Raw genomic sequence first — 16,923 nt, forward strand, 5'->3', positions numbered from 1 at the left:
GTAAGCCCTGTGTGCTCTTACCCAGAACATGCATAGTCCAGTCCTTAGCCAAGGTCTCATGAAGAACCCTCACCCAGACTTTTGAGTCTCATTTCTGTGTAGCTCCTCCCTTCCTAGAAGCTTGTTTCATTCTAAATATCCTAACCAGTGGAGCAATTCCAAACTCTGAAGTTGTCCCTAGGCAGAGAAAGATGACAATTGTGGGGACCACCTTGTGAATTTTCCTTCTTCTCAAGGATCACAGACTTGTGCTGCCAATGCTTCAAAATGCCAGTGCTTCTGTATTTTGTAGTTTTGTAGTTGTTTATAGAAGGAGGGCTAATCCCATACCAGTTGTTCTACTGTGGCTCAAGTCTTTTTTTTTTTATTTTTATTTTTTAGATTTTATTTATTTATTGATGACAGACACAGAGAGAGTGGCAGAGACACAGGTAGAGGGAGAATCAGTCTCCTCACAGGGAGCCTGATATGGGACTTTATCCCAGGACCCCAGGAAAATGACCTGAGCCAAAGGCAGAGGCTCAACTACTGAGCCATCCAGGTGCCCCATCAAGGCTCAAGTCTTATCTATAGTTTTAAAGAGCTACTTAATGAAATTTGAGATCCATTAATAAAAGCATCTGAAGTTTTATGGTGATATTCAGGTAACTAAAAAAGGAAAGTGTAATAACTGAATTTAAAAAAAGAAATGAGGGCAGCCTGGGTGGCTCAGCAGTTTTGCGCCACCTTCAGCCCATGGCATGATCTTGGAGATCTGGAATTGAGTCCCACATAGGGCTTTCTACTTGGAGCCTGCTTCTCCCTTTGCCTGTGTTTCTGCTTCTCTCTCTCTCTCTCTCTGTCTCTCTGTCTCTCTGTCTCTCTGTCTCTCATGAATAAGTAAATAAAATCTTAAAAAAAAAGAGGTCTCATGATTATCTGATCCATAATTTGATTCTCATTTCTTTTTTTTTAAGATTTTATTTTATTTATTTATTCATGAGAGACAGACAGACAGACAGAGGGAGAAGCAGGCTCCATGCAGGGAGCCGGACATGGGACTCGATCCCGGGACCCCAGGATCATGCCCTAGGCTGAAGGCAGCGCTAAACCGCTGAGCCACTGGGGCTGCCCCATGAGACCTCTTAAAATGTGCATTATGTTTCTGTCTTCTTGTGTATCATCCTTGGAACAACCATCCTCTCTCCACTTCCTGGGTTACGAATGGTTTTATTCTATTTTTTAAAAGATTTTATTTATTTATTTGACACAGAGAGAGTGTGTGCAAATCAATGGTAGTGGAAGAGGGAGAGGGAGAAGCAGATTCCCCACTTAGCTGGGAGCCAGATACAGGGCTCCATTCCAGGTCCCTGGGATCATGACCTGAGCTGAAGGCAGAGACTTAACCAACTGAGCCACCTAGGTGCCCCAGTGGTTTTCAGTTATGGTGCCTGCCTAACCACTCCCTGTCACGAATGTGGGCATGTTTGTCCAGATTGAGCCAATCAAAATACCCCATGCTAGTGATCTCAGTGATTGGTGCAGGGATGAGCACCCAAATGGTGTCAGAATATCTCCTGAGCTTAACAAATGGATATTGTTAGAGAGATGTTGTCTTTCTCTTGGGGTTGCTACCGGGGAAGCTTTGAGCTGGATCTCTCGACAGACAACTTGTCCACTCAAAGAACAGAATCTGTGTAATAGACATTTGTCTGTCTTGGACGGCTCAGTATCCAAACCCTGTTCCAATTTGAGATCTCTATTGTGTGACCCTTGGCAGCAGCAGCCTGTCACCCACCCTAGTAACCAAACATTCTCTCTCCTTACCCTCTGGAAGCTATGATTCAGCCAATCAGACAGAGTCTGCCAATCCAACTCTTCTACCCAAGACCACAGATATGAAGGTTGTAATATAAAGATGCAGAGGAGGTAGGGACCATTTGTACAATGGTAGAGGAGTAGAAAATGTGAGGAGAATAGTAAGTGTCCCATGATGGCACGTTCAGATGTATTTGTAACAGGTATCCAAGTGTGGCACTGGCAGTAATGTCAGCTTCATGGGCCATTTCAAGGACATGAACTTGATGGTGCTCAGAGCTATCTGGGAACCCTTAGGTGTTTGACTGCTTTTCTCTTCCTGGTTCTCAAGACCTCTGATAATCCTATAAGCTACCCAATAGCCTTCTGTAAATTCCTTCTTTGTTAAAGTGTGTTTGGCACTAGTTGTCCCTCAGAATGTATGTGTAAGTGGCTAGAGAATATATATATATATATATATATATATGAGGAAGAAAAGGAGAGAAGGAGGAAAGGAAAGAGAAAAAAAAAGAGGAAAATTTTTGCTTTTCACTTTGGATTATTCCTTACTGCTTAAATGTTTCAGAATAATAAGCAGGTATTGTTCTTAACCTTTTTTTTTTTTTTGAAAAAAATCAAGTGAAGATTATCTTGACCTCAATTATCCAGACTTCAGTCACTGTGTATCTAAAAATGCCCTCACTCTTTCTTTACCAGTGAAATGATTCCACAGACAAATGCAATGCAGAGCCTTGGAAGTGCTGTTCTTTCCAAACTTCACTTTGAAAAAAAGAGCAACTGCTCTCTGTGAGGTCCTTCCCTCCAGACGTTGCAGAGGTAGGAATGTATAGACCTCTGTGTTCTGAGGAAGGAGAAAGAATTTCTTCTGCATTGAGAGTTCCTTGGAAGACTTTCCCATTTGCTAAAATGCTCTTTCCTCTATGACTGTGTCTTTCTCTCTCACTAGAAATTTCTCCACTGTGCAGAAGACTGTTTTTCCGGAGCCAGTATTTAGCCAAGCTGGTGGTTTTGTTGGGTTGGTTGGTAATTTTTTCGTGCACATGGCATGTGAGTGACTGACACAAACATATTGGTTTCTTTGCTTTCCCTACTTTTTGGACCGTAGTTATTGGAAAAATGATGTGATGTGTCTGGGTAACCACTGGCAAGATGAAAAGCAATATATAACCTACATACACTGCCAGACTAACATTTCATCCAGGGTGTGATGATGACCACCACTATGTTTATTCATAAAGTCCTGTTGAAATGATGGGAAAGTTATGATTCCTTAGCAGCTAAACCCTTTGCATCAGAGCTGTCATCACTGTGACTAAATGAAATTCTCTCTGGTCCATATATTTCTGTGTATATATGGTACTTCTTTATTTTTATTAGTTGTACTAGTGTATTTCATGGCTATAGTGTAATTTCATGGCTAGGACTTCCTTTAGGCCTTGCAGCTCAAAAATATTTCCCCATAAATTCTACCTGTAGATTAATTTGTGCTAAACTGGCTATTTGAAAATACACATGCCCTGCTGGGTGGTAAGCTCCATTTCTCCTTCAGTAAGAATTATTTAAATAATATGTGTGTATAGTCTGCCCATGCACACAGGCTGTTTACCTTTCTCCACCTGCTTCATGTCCTGAGATGCTGATTTTTTATTGTCCACATCAACCCTGCTCCCTTGCCTTCTGGAATGGGCAGGTTTAGCCAATAGGCAGTGCTGGGAGGGGATCAAAGAGTGGAAGGAAAGGTTAGGGTATTTATTTTTCTGGCTCCTTCCTGGGCCATGATTTGGCTTTGGCTGTGTTTATCTAAGGCCACAGCCCTCACCCAATTAGCTGTTTCCTCCAATCCTTGTTCCTTTCTGCTATTATTGTCTTTAGGGTGCTTTATGATCCCTAGTTGATTTCCTTTAACCCTGCCCACATCTTTGTAAATTGCCTATTCACTTAGTGTTTAACAATCGTTCCTTTTGAATGTGCCATTTGTTTTCTGGCAGGACCCAGACTGATGCAGTAATCTCACTATGAGTGGCCTCAAGAAACAGATCTCCAAAATTGTACATTGGGATTATATTGTGTGGTAGACAGAATAATGTCCTCCCCCAAATGTCCACATCTTAATCCCTGGGATCCATGAATATGTTGTGTGGTGAAAGAGAATTAAGAATGCAGGTAAAGGGATCCCTGGGTCGCTCAGTGGTTTGGTGCCTGCCTTTGGCCTGGGACGTGATCCTGGAAACCCGGGATCGAGTCCCACGACAGGCTCCCTGCATGGAGCCTGCTTCTCCCTCTGCCTGTCTCTCTCTCTCTCTCTCTCTGTGACTATCATAAATAAATAAAAATTTTAAAAAAATTAAAAGAAAAAAGAATGCAGGTAGAATTAAGGTTGCTAATCAGCTGACCTCAAGATAGGAAGATTATCCTGGATTATTCAGGTGGACCCAATGTAATCACAAGGGTCCTTAAAGTGGAAGAGAAAGGCAGAAAATCAGTGTCGGAGTGGTATAAGGTATAAAAGACCAACCAGCCATTTCTGACTTTAAACATGGAAGGGGGTTATGAGCCATGAAATGCAGGCAGCCTCTAGAAATGGAAAAGTCAAGGAAACAGATCCTCCTCTAGAGTCTTCAGCAAGAGTACAGCCCTGTTGATGCCTTGATTTTAGCCCAGTGAGACCTATGTGATTTTTGACCTACAGGGCAGTAAGATTATAAATACGTATCTTTTTTAGTGGTAAGTTCATGGTAATTTGTTATGGTAGCAATTGGAAACTGACACACATTGCTAACGTAGAACTTTCTTGGTGCAGGAATGGAATATGCATAATCCATAGCACGTCATTCAAATTATTCCTAGTAACAGAGATTGGGAAGCAGTGCAGGTGGAGGGCAAGGTATTGAGAAAATCTATTGGCCATGGTCCTTAGGTGCTACGACAGTGGAAGCTTTCAAGACAGTGGCATGAGTTAGCTTTTTCTGTTAGTCCAAAATAACGCACACAGATCAAAGTGTCGATTTGAAGATCCAGTCAGGGCACGAGTAGAAAATTAGAAAACCTCTCTGGCAGCTTTAACAATGGAGCTTACCCCCTTCAGTACATGTTTGATCTGAGTCAATCAAACTTGAGTCTAAGAGTTGCAACATCAGTGTCTGATTTATTAAGGGTCAGAAGAGGGAATGTGACCTTCAGACACGGGATGGGAACATTTGGGTGAACACTGACAAGACTAAGAACCTTGAACCCCCAAATTGTCTTAAAACTTTCTTGCCTTTAAGCACCCTGATCTAGCTGAGGGGATGGAGAGCCTAGAATTGGTGGTAGTTGAATGAAACTATGTTTCTCAACTTAGTCCTCACATTAGCCTCAGAAACGGGACTGTGCAATTATGTTTTATGTTAGTCATTTTTTTCTCACTTTATTCTCTGCAACCTTATACAAAAGGTGCTAGTAGTGGCTAACATCTTAGGTTTAGGTGAAAGTTTGAATGAATTCGTATCATCTGTAATGAATGGTAGCTGTGGTTCCTCTGTATTGAGGACACAAGGTTTTTGTTTGTTTTCTGTTTTTTTTTTTTTTAAGATTACTATATTCATTTTAGAGAGAGAGAGAGAGAGAGAGCAGGGAAAGGAGCCGAGGGAGAGAGGCAGAGAAGAAGGCTCCCTGCTGAGCATGGAGCCCGAAGCAGGGTTTGTTCCCACGACCCTTAGATCATGACCTGAGCCAAAATAAAGAGTTGGCCACTTAACCAACCGAGCCACCCAGGTGTCCCACAAGTTTTTTCCCCCATATAAAAGGATGCTGAGGTGAAATGTGTCTCAGGGTTAAAGTGTGTCTCCACTCTTCTCCAGCCTGCCTTGTGTTCTGAGAAGCTAGCCTCTATGGACAGCAGCAACCAGACTTCCTTGTCCTCTGACTTCTGGCTCAGTTTGGCCAATTCAAGGCACTGACAGGAGATTGGGAGGTAAACTGAGAGGGAAAGGGCAGGGTATTTACTTTCCTGGCTCCCTCCATGCAAGGCTACAGTTGACAGTGTCAGGCACAGCCCCAAATTTAGAAGCATAGCTAGGGATCCCAGCCCATGCTGGGCAGCCGTTCTCTACAGCTTGCTGTTGTTTCTAGCCCTGGGGTCCTTCACCTAACCCTTTCTGTGTTTCCTTAAACTTGTCCTTACTTTTCTAAACAGTTCCTTCATCCATCTCTTCAAATACCCTCTTTTTCTTGCTGGAACCCTCACTGAGACCATCATCATCATCATTGCCAGCATCATCAGAGCAACTAACATTTATCAAACATTTCTTATGTCGCAGGCTCTGTGCCCAAACATCTCACATGAATTAGCTTATATTATTCTACTGCAATTCTTTTTTTTTTATTATAAATTTTTATTTATTTATGACAGTCACAGAGAGAGAGAGAGAGAGGCAGAGACACAGGCAGAGGGAGAAGCAGGCTCCATGCACCAGGAGCCCAACGTGGGATTCGATCCCGGGTCTCCAGGATCACGCCCTGGGCCAAAGGCAGGCGCCAAACCGCTGCACCACCCAGGGATCCCCTCTACTGCAATTCTATGATACATGACTATTGTTACCCCATTTTAGAGATCAGGAAATTGACATTTAGAAATTGGTACACAGCTTTCCCAAACTTACCTACCCAGGCCAGATTTGAATCCAGTCTGCAGCACTTGAGAAAGCACGGTAGAGTAAGTAAAGGAGACAGGTTTTGGAGTTAGAGAGTCTTGGTGACAAATATCAAATAGCAACCTGAGCCAAAACATTTGATCTCTCTGATGCTTAGGTCTCCTTTTTTTCTTTCTTTTAAAGATTTTATTTATTTATTTATTCATGAGAGACACAGAGACCCAGGCAGAGGGTCTCCCTGTGGGGAGCCTGATGCGGGACTTGATCCCAGGACCTCAGGATCACGCTCCGAGCCAGGTGTCTTGGGTTTCCATATTTCTGAAATGGGAACTACATTGCTTCTGCAAACAACAGAAACAACACTAGCCAATCAAAATGACAGGATTTCAGAGAGTTCGATAGGTAGTAACAATTAATGAACACATTCTTCAAGGCTTCCATGTTGTTAGTTCCAACCATTCCTCCATCTATGACTGCTCAAGACTCAAATTTCCTGAAGAGGGTACTGATCTCCCCTTGCTCATGTTACTTTCCACACCTTTAACTCAGCAGGATATGCCATCAGCTCTGCATTCAGTGATGGAGGGTTAGTCTCCCTAGGAAAACTGTTGTGTTTTTATCTGAAAATGGGGTAAGGATGCTGTGAAGGCAAAAAGGAAATGAGCACTATAAAACGTGGTTTCTTTCATGCATGCTACAAGAAGTAAAGGAGATATTTTCGGCAAAGCACTTGACACAGGAGTCTGGGCTTTCTCTTCCCTCCCTCCAGAGCGTTCAGAAAAGGGGCATTTAATAGTAGTGAGAGAAATGATACTGAATAGAATTTATCTTCCACTGGCTGTGTCTATTGTCTACCCTCTGAGAGTCTCTCACAGGAACTATCAGATGTTAACTTCCCTCGGATCTTGCCCAGTGACTGCCAACCTTACCCCATAATGCCTGTGTTTATACAGATTCCTCTCCATTGCTTATGGGCATCTTCCAACAGTCTGTCCATGTACCAACTTGCTAATCTGATTCATATCATTGTTGAACATCCTGTTTTTTCTCCAATGTTATATTTTGAAGAATTTCAAACATATACAAAAATTGAAAGAATCAGTCAGTGAGCACCCATAAACACACCACCTAGATTCCTACCATTAATATTTTAGGTTATTTGCTTTATGGCATATCTATCCTACTAACTGTTCACTCATACATCCCTTGAAGCCCTTATTTGACAATATTGTATTTTAATGGATTAATAAATTTTTTTTTATGATGAACTAAAATCATTTATATCAATGTTAGCAAAGAACCAACTGACAGGGGTCTCAGCAACATCTAGGGGTTGGGCCAGTTTCTCTTGGTTAATGCTTTGAATAGAAGAGGTTTTAAAAGCATTTGTTTCTCACAGAATGTAACCATCTGTGCTTTTTGACAGGTTCTTTGACTTCTATCATTTCTAACTATGCCTCTAAAATAGATTTTTCAGAGAACTGCTTTTGGAATGATTGGGGAAGTGTTCTTAGGAAGAATTCACTGACTGAAGTGAGCCAAAACCAGAAGAGTATGTGGATGGAGCATTTCCTAGATAATAATGATAATAGGTTTTGAAAAATGCCTGAAATCTGTTTCACACTTAACCACAGAGATTTTCACATCTGATCACCAAATCCTGGAGAAATAAAAGATCCTAAGAGGGATACTCCCAATCTTGAGAATCAGATAAACATCCCAACTCCTGAGGGCTATTGAAATATCAAGATAATCTATATACCCACATTGCTTTCTATTCTTTTTTTTTTTATTTTTAAATTTTTTTTCTTTTTAAATTTATTTATTCATGATAGTCACACGGAGAGAGAGAGAGAGGCAGAGACACAGGCAGAGGGAGAAGCAGGCTCCAAGCACCGGGAGCCCGATGTGGGATTCGATCCCGGGTCTCCAGGATCGCGCCCTGGGCCAAAGGCAGGCGCCAAACCGCTGCGCCACCCAGGGATCCCTCTTTTTTTTTTTTTAAGAGATTATATTTATTTATTTGAGGGAGAGAGAGAGAGAGAGAGAGAAAGAAAGAGAGCACCAGCAGGGGGAGGAGCAGAGGGAGAGGGACAAGCAGACTCCTCACTGAGCAGGGAGCCTGATGAGACCCTAGGCTCCATCCCAGGACCCTGGGATCATGACCCGAGTTGAAGTCAGATGCTTAACCAACTGAGCCACACAGGGACCCCTGCATTCTATTCTTATTGACTAGATTTCACTGTGAGATTTGTGTTTTTCATTCAAGCTCCTGAATTCACAATTCAAACATCTGGGTTCTTGTTAATTTGCTTACTTATTGAAAGATGTTGAGCTGGTGCTGGTCAGATTTTCAGTGCAAAGGTAATACAGCAGAGGAAACCTAACATAGCCATCTTTGAAGTGTAAACACAAGTCAGTTCAAATTTTTTTTTTATTTAATCAGTTCACATTTAAGTCTAAAATATGGAATGTCTACTATTGGTGTCTTTTGTCTGTGTTCTGGCATGAGATTTTATATCTTTTTAAAAAAATTTATTTATTTTTCATGAGATACACACACACACACAGAGGGAGAGACATAGGAAGAGAGAGGAGAAGCAGGCTCCATGCAGAGAGCCTGACACGGGACCTGATCCCAGGACTCCGTGGGATCATACTCTGAGCCAAAGGCTCAACCTCTGAGCCACCCAGGTGTCTCTAGAGATTTTATATCTTGATGGGTGAGTAGAGGTGGAAGAGTGTGTTTGGGGAGTACTAAGGTGGAATTAGCAGGTAGCTGGGGAGAACTTGCTGAGAAGTGAAAATTGAGGAATAATCATGCGAATAGAGGAGAGAAGGTCTAAACTGTACTGCAAAGAATATTGGAACATAAATAGAATCTTGGGATGTGTCAAACAGGAGGAAATAAAGATGAAAAGGGGGTGACATAGGAAAGAAGAGCAAGCAACACTTAAATAAGTAATTGTAGACTGAATGGGGAGGAGACATCTTTGAGTTTAGCTGAGATATTCTTGGTAATCAGGCATGACATGACGAGGCCTGGCCTGGGGTGATAGGATATACTAAAAAAGAAATGAGTACAATGGGCAAGTAAAATAGCTCTGGAGAAGCTGATCCAACCCAGAGCCCTAGGGATGAGTTCTTACATGCTTAACCCAATCAAAAAAGCCCAGCAGCCTGACCCCAGTCAGCTCAGACATGGCCACATAGCCTTCATTAAAATGCTTGGAAAGAAAAGTATTCTTTCCTGGTTGGTGTGCTGTGTGGACATAAAGCTTGAGATTGCTGGGGCCATGTTGACACCATGAGGGAGGACAGCCTTATGATGATGCTTATGATGAGGGAAGGCAGAAAAATCGGGTCATTGAGGACAACATTGAGCCACTGAATCAACCTCCTCTGAAACTCAAATAATCCCGGGATTTAACAAATTCAACCTCATCATTGAATGGTTTCAAACTGATAATGGTGTTGGTGTAGCCCAGGAGGCATCACTAACAAAGTTAATAGTGTAAATTTTACATCCTTGTTGGAAAATAATCTCCTACCACATCTTCTGACGCATAGACAATGTTCAGTTAAAATATATGTAGGGCAAAAATCTCATTTCACCCAACATATACTGTTGCTAAAAACTAAGGTTAGAAGTGAACACAGGATATCATGATTGTGGTAGCAAAGTGGTGTTGGGCAGGGGGGCCATGCCAAGGCAAGGAGGAATTAAAGTGAAATATTCTATAGGATATAGTTTTTCCATTTACCCTCTGTGACAGAGATAAAGCACCTGAGGAGGTAGGAACAGTGATCAGTAAACAGGTTTTCTCACATTTTTTTCAGCTGCTGTTTGAAATTCTTTCTATTCTTTATGGCCAACAGCTCACAAGATGGGAAAGATAGTAAACTTCTCTCCGAATTTTTCAGGACAGAGGGAACTACCTAAAAAGGAAATTAGTATTCAATAGTGGAGTATGGGAGTTCTTTTTTATATATATAGATTTTTAAAAAAATATTTTATTTATTTGACAGAGGGGAGAGAACATAAGCAGGGGGATTGGCAGGCAGAGAGAAAGGGAGAGAGAAGCAGATTCCTGCAGAGCAGGGAACCTGATTCAGAGCTCGATCCTAGGACCCAGAGATCATGACCTGAGCCAAAGGCAGACGCTTAACTGACTGAGCCACCCAGGAGCCCCGACAGCTCAGCTCTGATGGTGACTCTTCTAAGGAACCAAGGTATCCCCAAATAGTTTTTCTCTACCATTGGTAATTGCCTTCTCCAAAGCAGGGGTGATAAATTAATACAATCTTGCTGAGATGCTTGGAAGACCTGCAAATGCAAACTATTTGAGAAATATTCAGATACTAACTGAGTAGAAAGAAGAAATCTCACCCTGGAGGAAATAAAACAGCATTTTCCTTAGTCTTCATTTCTAAGATTTGTGTGTCAGGCCAGTATTTGTCAGTGAGTGACACCCCAGAGCCCTTTCCTAATGATCCTAAACAAATTTCAGAGATCAAACAAGTTATCATTTTGGCTAATAAACAAGGTCATAAAGTGAATACACTGACTTCCAAGCTACATTGTGTGGGGGAAGATTTTTTCGTTATGAACTAAACACAGTAACTTTTATGGCAGCTGATTTCCTTCTGAGAGCAGTCATGTATCCCATTTATCAAGGCTGTGTGCAGCCTTGAGATGTGTGTGTTGTATTGCTGGGAGACAGAGAGTTAGTAAATATAGTGCAAATTAAAAGGAGAGGCTCACCTACGGGGAGGAATAAATGAGATGAACAGAGTGATTAAAGAAAGAAAGCAGCTTAAGCTGAGTACTGAGGCAAGATTCTCTAAGAGCTATAAGGAGGCATGAGTATAAATAGCAAAGGGGACAGATTAGCTACGAAGTAAATATCTGGTGACTTCTAGGGCTGAGCCTGAAAGAACAGAGAAGCTGAGGCTATCATTGAATGTATGCATCAAGTACATAAAGTGGTAAATGAGAGAATCTCTGTCTCCTTGAGATTTATACTCTAGAAAGATTTATACTCTTAGGAAGGCAGATTATGCACATAGAAGTGTGCTACAGCTTGCCCAATGTTGACACATAAAGACTAAAGGCATTACAGTCTGGGTGTTGTGAGAGCTCAGAGGACTGCTGTGGGCTTGGGCAGTTGGGGGAGAAAGAGATGGTTTTGAGCTCAGCTTTTCAGAGAGAGTAGTCCCAAATGGTTGAGTGGTTGAAAATGTGTGTGAAGGGAAATCAGAAAGGTAGAAGGGAAAGACAGATGAGATGGCTTCCTTCATAGTCTGGGACATCTATAGACTCCTTGCATTTCCTCATCCCTCCCTATCAAGTGATAATACTCTATTTAAAGGAAGATGATTTGAACGAATAAAAGGAAGACCAAGTGCCGGGGAGATCAGTGAAAGGAACAATTCTATTGTAGTGCTGGGGTCCTTTTATTTCTATGTATATATTTGCTACATCAATGTAGAAGTTATGAAGAAAAGAAAAATGTAGATTCTAATCATAATCATGATGGTAACTAAAACGCAAGAGCAATTTACAAGTAGCAGGTACATCATCGATTCTAATTCACTTCAGGCACAAAGTCAAATATTATAAAAAGAATTTTCTGGACATGTGCTCAAGTCAGAAATTACATTAAGGAATTATTTAGCAAGCACCAGGACAAATCTATTCACATGTCAATCTTTGCGGTCATCTGTCATATTGCCAACGAAGACCTCCACATCATCACGTGGACAGAAGGGAAAAATTTTAATACGGGAAATGATGAGTACATCTTCTGTAAGTTATCAAAGACCTCAGAGATGTTTCCTGGAATCACTGAATGATTTCCATCTTCTTTGTGAGCAGTACCTCTCTAGGAAGGTACTAGTTGATGTCATCTGGACTGTAGAGTACTAATAAAGAAGAGTTCAACTCTTTTTAACAATAATATTTTTATCACTTGAAATATTCAAGCCAGGTGTACAAAACTTACATCATGCTATCCCTTTAATTTCTTACATACCCATAGCAAAATCTCCCCTAAATTCTCATCTTGGAAAATGACACCATCGGCTATCCAGTGACCTAAACCAATAATTCAGATTCCTATAATTTTTTCCTCACTGCAATTCCTCTTCTTTCATTTTCACTCCCTTAGCATTTTTTCTGTCTGTGTCTTCCACCCTATCCCTACCACCACCATTAATCAGGTTCCCCATTGTACAACTGGAATATTACACTCTCTTAACTGGCCTCCTTTGCTCTCCTATAACCTATTTTCCATAATGAATCAGGAGTTGTCATTCAAAAGTACAATTCTGTTCATGGTATTCCCGGTATAATCAATCAACCGATCAATCAATCTTTCACTACTGCTAGGACAGGGTTCAAATAATTCCACTGTCATAGAAAAGTCTTCATGATCTGACGCCTGCTTACTTCATGAACCTTATCTCTTATCATTTCTCCCATTTCTTATCTCACAGTCCAGCCAGGCTGAATTGTCTTTATGATCTCTGAATGCATCCCATTCCTTTGTCCAGGCTGCTGTTGTGTAGAATGTGTAGAATGTTCTCTTTAGGAACCATGTGTCCCTAGTCAACAAAGTCCACTTTCTTTTTAAGATTTATTTATTGGGGCACCTGGGTTTCTCAGGTCAGGACTCAGGGGCCTGGGATTGAGCCCCATGTTGGGCTCCCTGCTCAGTGGGGAGTCTGCTTCTCCCTCTCCCTCTGCCCCTCATTCCACTCATGCCTGTGTGCTCTTTCTCTCAAAGAGAGAGAGAAAGAGAAAGAGAGACAGAAAGCATGAGCGGGAGAGGAGCAGAAGCAGAGGGAAGAGAGAATCCATAAGTGCAGAGCCCAATGCCGGGGCTCCATCCCAGGACCCTGAGATCATGGTCTGAGCCGAAACCAAGAGTCAGTCGCTTAACCAACTGAGCCAACCAGCATCCCAACAAAGCCCACCTTTGAAAGTTCAGCTGAAGGGACGCCTGGGTGGCTCAGTGGTTGAGTGTCCGCTTTCGGCTCTGGGTGTGACCCTGGGATCCGGGATCAAGTCCCACATTGGGCTCCTGCATGGAGCCTATTTCTCCTTCTGCCTATGTCTCTGCCTCTCTCTCTCTCTGTCTCTCATAAATAAATAAAAAATCTTAAAAAAAAAAAAAGAAAGTTCAGAGTTCAGCTGAAGAGTTATCTAGGAATGCCTTTAAGAGGAATCATTTCTAAACAGTGCTCCCCCAAACCTGCACAGTCTTCTGACATCACCTATACCCATTGTGCTTTCTGGTTTCCATGTCTGTCTTCCCTTCTAGACTGAAGATGAGGGATGATGATGCCATATTTATCCTTGTGCTATATTCATATTTGTATTGCCAGTTGGTTCCATATTAGGCTCTGCCAAAGAGAGCACTAGAAAGAAGTTACTAGACTGGAGGAAGAAAGGACTTGCTCCTTCCTGCCTGCTACATTCTGGCTTCCTGTCTGCTTCTTGTTCCTGTGAGCAGCCTCTAGCAATACTTCCTAGCCTTCCTGAAGTAGCAGCTGAAGCCCATTTGCAATTTCTCCAACCCTTGCAGAACCAGCGTTGTTGCGTCCTTTAAAGGGACACCAGTTTGAGCCAGCATCCCCTCCTTGGAGGTCTGAGTCCCAGTCCCCAGCGAGTTCTTCTCCAAGCCTTCAAGTTTGAATAATTCCAATTTCTTTCTCTTTTCTTTTCCTACTTCCTGAAGTTGGCTCCCTCCATGGTCCTGTAGAGTTCTCTTTTTCACTTTTAGTGATCTAGTTAACAGTCATATCTGGTTAACTATTCCTTATATTAGGTTTTTGATGTGGTTTCCATTTTTGACTATACCATGACTGATACAGTTGCTGAACCAAAGAACTCCTTTAGTGTGAGGATGTCTAATTCAGACTTCTTCCCATAACAATACTGATGGATTATAAATGTTTTATAAAACATTGAGCCATCACAAAAAAATTTACTTCCAGAGGCGCCTGGCAAGCTCAGTCGGTAGAGCATGCAACTCTTGAAATTGGAGTCATGAGTTTGACTCCTACATGGGGGGTAGAGATTACTTGAAAAAATAATATCTTAAAAGAAAATTTTACCTCTAAAACATTCACTGAATTAGCAATGTCTTTTCAGGTAGCTTTATTCAATACACCTTAACTCTCTAGGTTTTTGTTTTTTTTTGGTTTCTTATTTAAGATTTTATTTATTTATTCATGAGAGACACAGAGAGAGAGGCAGAGACATAGGCAGAGGGAGAAGCAGGCTCCCTATGGGGAGCCCGATGCAGGACTTGTTCCCAGGACTCCAAGATCATGTCCTCAGCTAAAGGCTGATGCTCAACCACTGAACCACCCAGGTACCCCTCACTCTCTAGGTCTTAAACTTGACATTGTTGTTCAGAGAACACCTGGCTAATTCGTGTTGGTCACTTGCCCAGGGACCTAGACCAAACTCTGTGTGACTAGTCCCACCCCGGACCAACCATACTCTTTCTTCTCATTTCAGCCCCATTACAACTGAACCTATCATCTTGAGCATCTGAATAGATTCTCTGCTGGTTTGTCATTTGTATATGTTTTCTGCTCTTTCCTCTCCCAGCTTGAGAGCAGGATTATTTCAGCTGCTTCTGTGAATCCCCCAAAGCTCAGTAAATGTTATATAAACAAAAACATGAAGGAATGAAGTGGATTAGCAGGGAAAGGGAAAATTCATTGCATTCAGTTATCACTTTTTATTGATTGGAAGACCTTGGGCAAATTAGCACTTGATAAAGATTGTTGATTAATCACTCACCAGTAGAATGTATAACCCCAGTTTCTTGAGAGTGCTCCTGACTGCTTTAATATTATTATTTGGATCTAAATTTCTTATAGGAAACATTATTTTAATTTCTATTAATAGTGACAGAGGAGCTCATAGTAGGAAAAGCACGAGCTTGGAGTCAGAAAAAACTTGGTATAGATTCTGAATCCACCACCTGTATGAACTTGGGGGTAAATTACTTAAGCTCTTGGAAGCTCAATATCCTCTCTGTAAATTAGAATAATAATCATTATCATTATCACTTATTCGTTGTTTTATGCCAGATATGTTCCAAGTGTCATACATATATTAACTAATTTAATCCTTACAATGACCCAGTGAGGTATTTGCTATCATCACCTGTATTTTATAGACAAGAAGACCAGTCTCAGACAGGTGAAATAGCTTGTCTTGGATCATCCGGCTAGGAATTCTTGGGGCCCAGAGGTAGAACCAGGCCGTCTAGCTCCGGAGCCCAGCTTCCTACCCATCTGCTCTCTTATCTCTTTCCTTTCATGATTACCAGGAATCTCATTCAATAAACTAATATATGTTGAGGGCATGACCCATATAAGAGTTGCATAAATAGTGCTATTCTGACACCCTGGAAGGGGATTTGAAAAGAGTTTGGATTCAGTAGCATAAGTTCAGGTTAGATTTACCATTGAAATGACCTAGCTGGTATGAACTGTTATTTTTATTACGAACAATTTGGCAATAGCCTCAGTCTCAAATAGTAGTGGAACATTTTCCTACCACCCATAGTGGTCAACATGGTGAAAGGTATCTAGTTCTGTAATGTTTATTCTGTGTTCTGTTGCTAAGGAAAAGGCCATATAGTCAGATCAGGACAGTTGAGCCACGTGAAGGTGGCGTCCTGAGCAGCCTTCTCTAAACTAGTGCTCGCTGCCTTTACCCAACGCTGCCTCTTCCCAGCACTTTATCAGTGCCTGACATAATAAACTTGTTTGCGTGTTGTCTGTCCTCCCACCAAAATGTAGGCTCCGTAGAGTCCAAACTCATCTGTTTGGTTCCCTGCTCCATGCTCTTTGCCCAAACCAGGGTCCTGCCAAGGGTGGGGCCCCAGTACCTGTTGCGCAAACCATGGGGAGTGTCTTCGGTACCAATTTTCCAGCAAACACAGGACGATTCTTCATGTGCAGACCCATTTCTGACAGGTCTTGAGGACGTAAAATGCAACTCAGAGCAGGCAGGTCCAGAGACAGTGCAGAATCAGAGATTTCCTTTGGTGCTCCAGTCAGGCTGGGTTCCAGAAGGGGCTGCCAGACAGCAGCTCTCGGAGGACAGGCAAGTGAAACATGGGAGGTAGTGCTGATGTTAGCACCTCCAGTAAGTCCAATTGGAGACATTCCTCGCAGAATCTTGTGCCGGGAAAAATGGCTCTCTCAAAAAACAATGAGGACTGCAAAACTCTGCAATGCGCTATTTTAAGCTTTGGCTGCTTGGAAGCTGAGGAGCGGAGGACCAACCTTAATGCTCAGTAGCAGCGATAATGGCTTGGCCACAGTTTTAATATCTTTGTCTGTCTTCTGATATAAATATTATATTTATCATATTTAAATAATAAACAATAAATATTTGCCATGTATATTTATTATGCTTAACGCAATAAATAGATTTGATACATATGATCTATGCAATCTGTTT

The 16,923-nt window shown here is 41.8% G+C and overlaps 1 protein-coding gene across 3 annotated transcripts in view; it reads right to left on the reverse strand.

Annotated features, from left to right (window-relative positions):
* LOC144316248 (uncharacterized) overlaps positions 1 to 16,721 on the reverse strand; it is a 32,491-nt gene extending 15,770 nt beyond the window's left edge. For 2 of the 3 annotated variants that reach the window (XM_077901958.1, XM_077901957.1), the window contains exon 1: positions 16,359 to 16,718. In XM_077901958.1, coding sequence (XP_077758084.1) covers positions 16,359 to 16,625 — 267 coding nt within the window. In that variant the 5' untranslated portion in view covers positions 16,626 to 16,718. Of the gene's footprint in view, positions 1 to 16,345 lie in introns of all 3 variants that reach the window. The other variant, XR_013382099.1, reaches the window with a different exon arrangement.
* Between the last annotated feature and the right edge of the window lie 202 nt (positions 16,722 to 16,923).

The sequence above is a fragment of the Canis aureus genome, chromosome 6 (genome assembly GCF_053574225.1).
Source record: "Canis aureus isolate CA01 chromosome 6, VMU_Caureus_v.1.0, whole genome shotgun sequence".
Classification (NCBI taxonomy): domain Eukaryota; kingdom Metazoa; phylum Chordata; class Mammalia; order Carnivora; family Canidae; genus Canis; species Canis aureus.